Source organism: Bidens hawaiensis, unplaced genomic scaffold, assembly GCF_021521415.1.
Source record: "Bidens hawaiensis isolate Kalapana, Puna unplaced genomic scaffold, B.hawaiensis_p1.1 tig00032795_1, whole genome shotgun sequence".
NCBI classification, from domain to species: domain Eukaryota; kingdom Viridiplantae; phylum Streptophyta; class Magnoliopsida; order Asterales; family Asteraceae; genus Bidens; species Bidens hawaiensis.
Window position 1 is genome coordinate 107,590 of NW_027505265.1, and position 10,445 is coordinate 118,034.

The window sequence follows — 10,445 nt, forward strand, 5'->3', positions numbered from 1 at the left end:
ATTCTATAAATGATTTGTGTCACATATTTGAGCAAGTCGTCATACTTGATATTTATACAGAGAGTGAGTAAAAAGATATTCTATAAGTTAGATATGAGATAGAGAAGCAAGATAAAATTATCGTTTAGGTACATAGTCCAAATAAATCAACACACGCATATATAGCAATTATGCATATTAATTATCTTTTCTCATACTGTGGTTTATTCAGATCCATCCGAGTTAGAACTTTTGAATTCATTTCGAATTCGCTTTTCAATTGTCAAAATTCAAATACCCATATTGATGCACATCAAACTCAAAGATATAATTGGGTTGTTAAGCATGAGCAAATTAAAGATTATATTGACACTGGTACATATGTTGTTCGACCGGTATTAACTTAATTTCTTATTATATCGGTGCAGTAACAACACTCGATGTAATTTAGGATACTAAGAACTGCTTTACTTCACATACAATCTATTTTTTATAGATAAGGGTAAAATTAAAATTTAAAAAGCCAAAAAAATAACTATTACTATTAATATTATAATTTTGAGGTACTATTCAATGTAGGGGTGCGTGGTGCAGTTCGATGGGGGGTTTTTGGTTAAAACCAAACTGAAAACCAAACTTTGGTTTTTAGAGTTCTTGAAACCGTTTGGTGCCGGCTTTTTCGGTTTCGGTTTTTTCGGGTTTTGCCATTTGAGTTTGAAATTTTTAGGCCGTAAAAAAAGTTGACAAAAAATAATAAATTTAGGTATAAATAATTCTGTTGATTGTAAATAATAGACTATTATACATTTGATTAAAAATATTGAAGTTACATATATACTAAATTCTTATAAATTACTTAATATAAAATTTAAAAAAAACAAAAATTTAGGGATTCGGTTTGGTTTGGTTCGGTTTTATTACATGCAAAACCAAAACCTAACCGTTAGTGCGATTTTACAAAAACATAAAACCAAACCGTCATTTTTTGTTTTGGTTTGCTCGGTTTCGGATCGGTTTTTTCAGTTTGTTGCACACCCCTAGTTCAATGAGTTGTGTTCCTCACTCAGAGCGTCCACAATTCTAGAACTCCGCGTTACATCATATTACAAACTTTTCTCAAAAACCGTCATATCTAGTTTTTGACATTGATGCGGAATAGTGACGTGGACTTTATTTTTTATTTTCAATATAATTAAAAACTATATGTATGTATGTATGTATGTATGTATGCATGGATGGTATCAAAATTATATATATAATCTCATATACACCCTTCTAGATTTTTACATCTTTACAAAGAAAATGAAAGGTTTCTTTGTAGAATGATATTAAAGTACATAGAATTAGCTTAACCACATATTCAAGGCTTTTGTGCAGAAAACATGATGAAAGCTTGCTGAACTTTGCATGAGTAATTTGTAAAACCACAGGCTTTGATCAAGTCTTCAATCTCTTCTTCTGTTAAGTTGTTATAATTTCTAGCAAGCCTCTGCCACATAACAATATTAATTATAAATAAAACTATATGAAAGACATAAAATTACAAATATGTGACCAACTTCACAAAATTAAAGAGAAATGATCTGCATAAATACTCATACTTACCTAAATTTATTTCAAAATATGTAAGACAATATTCGTTTATTATGACGAGAAATGGGGGCGGGGTAGGCTTGTGAAGAAACCGAAAAAACATGAAAGGAGCGTTTACATGTTCGTTCGTTAGGAAATAAATGTATGTGCGTCCGTTTATTATGTTCATCAACAATATAAGTGTGTGGTTCATGAACATAAGCAAACAAACATAACTGGGCTATAACCAATTAAAAGTAAATGTGAACATCAATGTGTTGGACCTAAAAAGTCAATAAACTAGACTATATTTTAAGGGGCTTAAATATTTAAATATATGTATAAACGAACAAACTTAAACAAATGTAAAGTAATGAACAAAATGAATTCAAACAAACGAACGAACATAACCACAACCATACCCTAGTAAAGATCCCACCAATAGCAGCGCTATATTAGTAAATTAGTAAGGTCTGGGGAGGGTGGGGTGTAAGCAATACATACGAACATAGATGCATTTAAATGAACGAATGAGACACGTGTTCATGTTCGTTCGTTTAACTAAATGAACAAAAGAAAGTGTTCATGTACTAAATAAGCAAACATAAACGAACTTCCAGCCGAACGGTTTATAAACAGTTTAAACGTTCACTTCGTTTATAGGCCTAGGGTGGGGCCCTCAAAATGCAAACAGACGAAAGTCATGTAACCGAATGAAATTATAATACTTTTAGAAGCTATCAATTAAATATCAAATTTAACAGAGGTAAAAATAACAATTAATTACCCGATCAAACGGCCTTAATATAGCAGGAGTTGATGAAGTGTATCGAAGAAATGTTGTACCAACAAACACACCACCACTTCGCAATACACGATTAATTTCAGCAATCTATTAACGAAAAATTAATCAAATTCAGATCTTAAATTGTGTAAACCCGAACATGACACGTATAACACATTTATCTAAAGGAGTCAAAACATATACAAAAAGTGAAAACAAAACATACTGCATTAGAAGGAGATGGCCAACAATGCAAAGCTGCACCAGCATGAACCGCATCAATCGAACCTGATGGGAACGGAAGTCTAGAAACATCCGCCCTTACAAGTGCAAGATTGCTGAAATTTTTTAACATTATAAGTTGACCGTGTTGACAATGATGAAAATAATAATTAAAAAAAGAAAGATATATGGGGAAAAAATATACGAGTTTAAAATTGTATCATCGGCTTTTATAAAATCGTAAGTTTGACGAAGCATATTTTCAGAAAAGTCAAGAGCTATGACTTTTGAGTAGGTCCCGCTTTTTGCAAATTTGCGGGTGAATAAACCGCTTCCGCAGCTAACATCTACTAAAGTTCCACCTTCGGCTGGTTTGAAATACTCTTGAGCCATATTGAACTGCAGGTAATAATATTAATAATAATAACATTAATAATAACAACAACAGCAACAATAACAATACTAGCAATAAGAAGAAGAAAAGGTTACATAAATGCTCTCCGTGGTATGTTTGGATTTCATTTTTGGTCCTCAAGAACCTGAAAGTACACCATAAATCCAAACTTATGCGTCAACGTAGCATGGTTGGTCCATGGCATAGATGAAGGTTAGCGTCACGAGTCGAGCCCGCAGGGTGGGTTCGAGCTGGAGCTAGAAATTAAATGAGGCAGCTCAGATAGGCTCTAGCTTGATTTTGAAGTTAAACGAGCATAAGATCGAGCCAACAAGCCGAGCCATGACCGAGCCGAGCTTGGGACGTGTTTGGCTCGGTTACAAAAATGAGCCAACTCATCTCAGGTTGTTTCAAATCAACTTTTTTTAGTTAGTTTTATTCGAGCGAGCCACAGGCCCGAGATTCGAGCCGCGAGCTTTTTGAACAGTCCTAGTTAGCGTTTTCTGCTAAATAAGTGTTAAATGACCAAAATACCCATCATCCATGCCAGTGACTAACCATTAAGTTCATGCATAAGTTTGAACTTGTGTTACATTCTTGAGGATCAAAAGTGAAATTTGAACAACCACAACCATTTATGTAATTTTTCTAATGATAATAACCTCCTCATCCGGACCAGGAAAACCACTAAGGTTGAAATTTTGACGCCATCCGCGTTCATACAAAAACGAAACTAATGGGCTCCTAATAAAAATACAAAGCCAATGTTAGCATAGATGTTATAGAATAAGATCTTCATAAGCGAGTACACAAAATAATACAAACATATTGGTACCGAAATAATTCAGTCCGAGAAGGTTGAACTTCAACATATTCTTTTGCACCACCAATAAGAGTAAGATCAAGATACACGTTTTTGCTGGAATATGATTTATTGCACTTTATACATTTAAAACCTGAACGGTAGATAGCCGGCCTGCAAGTTTCAAGAATTTTGGTTAAAAACTAGACTCGATCACGAGCAAGAATTTAGACGTGACACTTTCGACCTGTTTACTTATTTACGGGCCGATTCAGGTTATGTTTTATTTATAGTGGTCAAACGTGAAAAAAAAAACTAGCCTAAAAGCAGGCTTCTGAACATTCGTTTATTTATTTTCATTTATGTTCGTTAGTTTTCTTTCGTTTATAGATTTATTCATTTTAGCCCTGCTTGCGGTGCGCACATATGATGTATATATGTGTGAACTCTCGGGTGGGCAAAAGTGAAATTGCACTAATTTTGACGTTATTTTACTAATCTCGTGAAAATAACGTTAAAAGTGACGGACGGTTAATCAGGCATCATGTAGTGGCGTTGATAGCTGAAAGATAAGGGTACATGCACCGATCAGCCGGTGTCCCGATGATTGAGCGCTATGTGCCTTATGTCCAAGGCTTGATGCAAAACTACTATCGAGCCGGGGGTCTCACCGGAAGCAGCTTCTCTATCACTATGGGGTAGAGGTAAGGCTGCCTACATCTTACCCTCCTCAGACCCTACCATAGCTTTGCTATTGGTGGGATATACTGAGTACGACGATATAGATTTATTCATTTTTTTTAGATCCTTTATAATTTACTCTAGTTTTATGAAATTAAAAATAATCACAAGTTACAAATTAATTTTTCAAGCGAAAAAGATTGATGTTCAAGTTTACTTTTATTGATGTTCGCTTAGTTATGTTCGTTTATGTAGGTATAGTTATGTACGTCCGCTTACGCTCGTGAATCGTTAGTTGATACTATTAACGAACAAACATAAACAAACACATTCATCTTCTTAACGTACAAAAACAACAAAACTTCGTTCATATGCTCGGTTAAAGTTAAACATTACAAACAAACACGAACATTTTTCACTCTGGCCATTTATAGGCCTATTTAGAACGAAACATGTCGAAAGTCATCGAAAGTATATTTTTATAAGGCATAAAACTCTTAAGTCTTTAGCTCATTTTATTCAAAAATTCCAAAATTACTGAAATAACATATTTTTATTATATTTTTTAAATATTTACCTGTTAATCAACCCACTAGACCTGCCCATATGTCACCTCTATATGCAGTATTGTCACCAAATTAACTTACAAATTGAAACCAGGAGGACCTTTTCTTATAAGTGGTTCAAAACAAACGGGACATGCAAACAAGTCAACTTCCCCTGAATCTTGGGGCGGTGTGATTGTCTTTGTCTCCTGCAATTATGAAATATTTTAATTAATACTAAGCCAAATATAAGATTAGAAAAGAAAATAATGTTTAACGTATTCAAAAATCCAGCATACTAAGGTCTCTAGTAATGATACACGTGTTATGACCTTTTGAGGTTTAACAAGTCAAGATCAAAGTTCAATATTGACGATGGACTTAACAATATCAAGAGGGTAAAGATGACAATGCAAGATACAAAAGTCAATCTTTTCCAATACAAATTTTATAATCTTTAAAAAAAAGACATCAACTTTGAGTTAGAAAAATAACATAATTGACTGCAAAATTCAAATGTTTCATGAAGAAGTAGGTGCCCAAAGTACAGTGTAGTTGTAATTTGAGTTTTGAGGTACATGCATAAAAGGGCTATGATATGGTCAAGAATTTGTCATGATTTCAATCAATTAGCTGAGGAGACACTCATTCAGAAGTAATTCTATATACATATAGGCCTTATAAAACTATAACAAGCAAACGTACGGAGTAAAAACAGTATGGGGAGGGTAGGATACAGTAGAGGTAAACCTTTCTTCTATCCCAGAAGATAGAGAGGCCGCTCCCATTAACATCCGGCTAAATAAATCTTAACGGCTAGGCTTAACGGGGTTAGTGGGGTCAATTGCAAGTGAAATGAAACCACTGGAATGAAAAATTGGACTAAAACCGCATATTTGGACAAACCACAAGGACGAAAACCGCAGTTTACTCTAAAATAAAAAACAAAACAAAAGTACTAAAGAAAATAGTATTAAACACTAATACATTAAATGGTGAGAAAATAGCATTAAACACTAATGCATGATCATAGCTAGGGGTTGTGTGGTAGAAGTCCGCATTCGTCGGTAATCGGTGAGTTATTGGTTAAATTTAAGCTAATCGGTGACATTAATCGCCAGTCGATCAAAGTTGGTTGAAGACGGTCAAAATCAATGAAAATTGGTCAAAATATTTGAAAAATTATATGTAAAATTTGGAAAAATATTGTATGTATGTGTGTGTGTGTATAATTTTGCAAAATTACATATAAAATTCCAATCCTATTAATCGCTAGTCGGAACCCCACCACGCGACTAGTGCCTAGCAAGTTCTACAACACTGGCAAGGAGGATGCCTAAGAAATTGGACTCGCGTAATCGGATACATGCATGCCAAGTCTTATAATCAAGAAAATAGTACCCTCTTAGTTCACAAAAACTCAACTTTTGACTTTTAGGAATTGATCTTCAAACTTCAAAACTTAGGTCCCATATTGTCCATAAAATTCACTCGAAATGAAATTGGAACACACATAATAATCCAATTAAAACCTTAAATCAATCAAAACTACAATTCCTATTCATTTCCAATCCAAACTATCCAATATCCCTAAACCACAAAATTGCACAAACAACAAACATTATCCAACAATAACCCGACTTCCATACCCTAAAATCAACAAACAAACTACAAAACTAACTCTATTTAGTAACGCACACCAACCGTTTGTGTTAATGCCTGTGAGAAACAAATTACTGATTTCGGTTTTCATATTCTTCAAATTTCAAACATAAGATTCAATGAGACTTAATTAACACATAAACAAAATATGTTTAAAATATTAATGGGATAGAACGACTGATTCAGCATAACCCTTGAATGAACAGACTTCAACAATTCGTACTCGCACCACAAACGAAACAAATTGATCATATAAAATTAAAACCTATTGAACTTAATATACACATAATGACCACATAACAACAATCCAATTACAACCCTAAATCAACTACAAAAAACCCCAAAACACAAACTTGCACACCAACTGTTTGTATAAATGCCAGAGAGAACCAACTAACCGATTCTGTCGCCACAAGAGCCGAAACCGGCCGAGCTCTCAAACCCGGATACCGAAACGGATATCCCAAGTGGGTTTGCTTAAAAAAGGCAGGAACTTTAGGGACAAGTAAGGTTTGATGGTGAACAGAGTGAAGCATAACATGGTTTACAGAGGCCATTGATGGTGTGTTAAATTAATGATCTTTATGTGGTTTTGTTGGTTTGGTGAATTGGCGGTGGATGTAGATACAGAGGGTTATGTATATGGGTAGTTTCATGATGGAGATTAAGAGTGAGTTGGTTTGGTGTTTTTGTTTCATCGGGTTTGGGTTTGTGTGGTGATCAACAAACCAGGTAATGAAAAGTGTTTGTTTTGGAGTTTGGAGTGACAGGAATCATGTTTTGGTTGAGGATGGTTGCTTGCCACGTCATCATGTTTAGCCACCGTGTAGTTTTTATTTATTTATTTTTTTAACGACTAAATATTAATAGATGACGTTTTAATTTCATACATTAATCACCTTACACTATGCGTAGTGGTAACTAAGAGTTATTCGACATGTGACGTCTCAGTCAGCATTAGCTAGTTTTGTAAAAATTGACATAGTGATAACTTGCCTATAGTCGTTATACTCAATCATTACTTAATTATTGTTTTCTATTTTTTTAACAAAAATAAAAAAATAAAATTTCATTAAATTAAAACAAATTACAATAAAATTAAAAAAAAACCATTAAATAAAAACAAATTACAAAAAATTAAAAAAAAACATAAAAGGGTACTTTAAAAATACATATAAATACTTGAAACGATAGTTTATTTAATAAACAAAATAAATATATAAAAAATATTATTCAAAATTTCATCATCTTTTGATTGTCGTTATGACTTCATATGTGTCATTATCATGAGCGATAATTTATCTCACTATATTTTGTTATTTCGGACAAACTTGGTCCTCGTTTGGCCCTCCCTATAAAAACAAAATAGTTGCAAACTCATGGCCAAAAATCCTAACTTCCGTTGTTCCACATGGTCCAAGTCTTCGGAAACAAAGACCAAGTATTTTATAAAGCTACCTCTATTTCATGGGTCCATCTTCATGACCCTACCCGAATTATCGATTGAGGATTTGGTTGCTTCATATAAAGTAATGGTTTGGAGAGAAATTAATAAAATGGTTGTAGACGAATTGTTGTTGAAAATAATATGGAGTTGTGTCATGTTTTGAGAAATGGTTGTGTTTAAATTAGGTTATGGTTTAAAATAATAAACTAATTGATTTTTTTAAAATATAGCCATTGACAACATCTAGTATTGAAAGTCGTGCCAAGACCAAATACAACGAGCTTAGCTAAAAGAAGACGAAAACGAGGTGGGGGCGGTGTTCAACTCGTTGAATCAGTTACTCATAATTGATATTAACTGAGTCTGTCAGATTAGTTATGTTATCTCATTAAAATCTTAATAAAAATTCCATTATGACAAAACTTCGTCAATGAAAAAGACTACAACATGTATATTACTCCATCTCAACTCTTAGTGTGTGGATTTCCATCTTTTATTGCAAGTATTTGACTTGATCTTTATAACGGTCTTCTATGATTTGAATAGTGCACCCTTCATTTTCTTTAAATAGCATAATTGGACTTCTTTTGATCGACTCTAGTTCAAATCCTTCTTGAATGTGTTGAATTCATTAATCTCCATAACTAAAAGCTACATGTGATAGTAAAATAATCATACATAATCATAAATTGGGTCTCAAGTCCCTTAAATATATCAACTTACCATTTATTACGGTTGATTATGTGGTCTCGCGAAAACCTTAGTTAGAAAATCAAGTGGGACAAATATCTCAAAAAAATGTAATGTGTTGAATTACAACTATATCTTCTGAATACATATATATCTATTTACTCTAATAAAAGAATACTTATTTTTGTCACTTGTCACTCTCTTAGTCATTCTCACATTTTTCAGCTGTTTCCATAATGTGTTTTTTTTTGGATCCTGTCTGGGTTATTACCTAGCCAAGATATTTGTTTTGGATCAATATGTTTTCTACAATCCGCTTTGTTATTTTTTCAACAAAGAGTCACTCTTTGAACGTTTACACACAAAAAGTGAAGAACTCTGGTGACCTACCACTTCATTTATAGAAGCAGCCCACATCATCATCCTCCATATTCATCCAACAGTCTATTCATCCTGCTTTGATTCATCTAAATTCGGTACATCTTTTTTTCTAATTTCTTCTTCCGTGTGCTAAAATCTAAATCAATTGCGTAAATGTCTAATTAGTTCTTTGTTTCCTTTGTATAAATTGGAAGTATCGAATTGAATTGCAATTCTATGGAGGAGTATTTGCTTAATGTTAACCCTAGGTTGTATATTTTTGTTCAGATTCAATCAATATGTTCGTTTATATTTAGAAATTGTTACTTGTTACATGCTTTATAACATTTTTTTTCTTTCATTTTGTGTATCGTTAATATGATCCTCAAAATTTAGTGTTGGTTATATGTGATGAAAATCTTAATGAGCTTTTTGGATGTGAAAGAATTTCTGCAATGGATATACCTCAGTTTTTGGTCAACCATCATTTACATAAGTAATGAACTTATTGACCGGTACGTGTTTTAGACTTTTGTTTTGATTTTTTCATTAATCTATCCACATTAATACTGTTTTGTCAGACTTTATTGATTTAAATGTCAAAAGAAATGTGAACTCATTTTTATTACACTATTTTGATACATTTCTTTTATCCAATTATACAAATGATGATATTATTCTCTGGCCTATTTTCTCTTGGAAATAAACTCGGTACCAATTGTGTTAACGTTTAATTTTTTTTTTAAACGGTTTATGTGTTGACATAGTTAGAAAGACGTTATATGGCTTTGTAAATCAACTTTGAAGCTTTAATTGTAATGTTGCTCCTAAAGGGACTGGGAGAAGCTCCATCTTCAAAATGTCTCGAGAGTTGAAGGCTACAGATAGTTAATATGGTATCCTGATATAAATGATACTTATATAATTGCTTCGGACAACTTTTTATTTTTTACGCTTTTGTAGCTTATTTTGTTTATGTAATTTGTAAAATATACTATAAAGTTAGTTAATTGTTCTGCATGGTGCCTTATTCTATATGCAATATGTTCTGTTCTAACCAAGGAAGGAAAATCTGGTTAATATTAAGAAATTTTTACTTGTTATATGCTTTATAACAATTTTTTGTCAACCACCGTTTACATAAGTGATGATCTTATTGACCGGTATGTGTTTTAGACATTTGGTTTGTGATTTCTTATTAATCTATCCACATTAATATTGTTTTGTTAGATGGTATTCTCAGGTCTATTATCTCTTGTGAAGTAACTCAGTACCAACTGTGCGTGACATAGAAACAGACCATTACC

At 32.8% G+C, this 10,445-nt stretch overlaps 1 protein-coding gene across 1 annotated transcript; it reads right to left on the bottom strand.

The window, feature by feature from the left end:
* Positions 1-955: 955 nt before the first annotated feature.
* Positions 956-7,528, bottom strand: LOC143611953 (putative methyltransferase At2g41040, chloroplastic). Its single transcript, XM_077086049.1, has 8 exons — positions 7,040-7,528; positions 5,082-5,188; positions 3,787-3,927; positions 3,614-3,695; positions 2,763-2,956; positions 2,562-2,673; positions 2,339-2,443; positions 956-1,468 (listed from the first exon to the last, which is right to left on the bottom strand). Exons 1-8 carry the CDS (start codon positions 7,196-7,198, stop codon positions 1,340-1,342), a joined length of 1,029 nt encoding a protein of 342 aa, XP_076942164.1. The 5' UTR covers positions 7,199-7,528; the 3' UTR covers positions 956-1,339.
* Between the last annotated feature and the right edge of the window lie 2,917 nt (positions 7,529-10,445).

Excerpts from the sequence above, each read along its gene's own strand:
- LOC143611953 (XM_077086049.1), bottom strand. The coding sequence starts at position 7,198 with ATGGCCTCTGTAAACCATGTTATGCTTCACTCTGTTCACCATCAAACC. Across the intron at positions 5,189-7,039 it reads CTCTTGTGGCGACAGAATCG|GAGACAAAGACAATCACACC; the intron begins GTTAGTTGGTTC and ends TCATAATTGCAG. Across the intron at positions 2,444-2,561 it reads GGCCATCTCCTTCTAATGCA|ATTGCTGAAATTAATCGTGT; the intron begins GTATGTTTTGTT and ends TTTCGTTAATAG.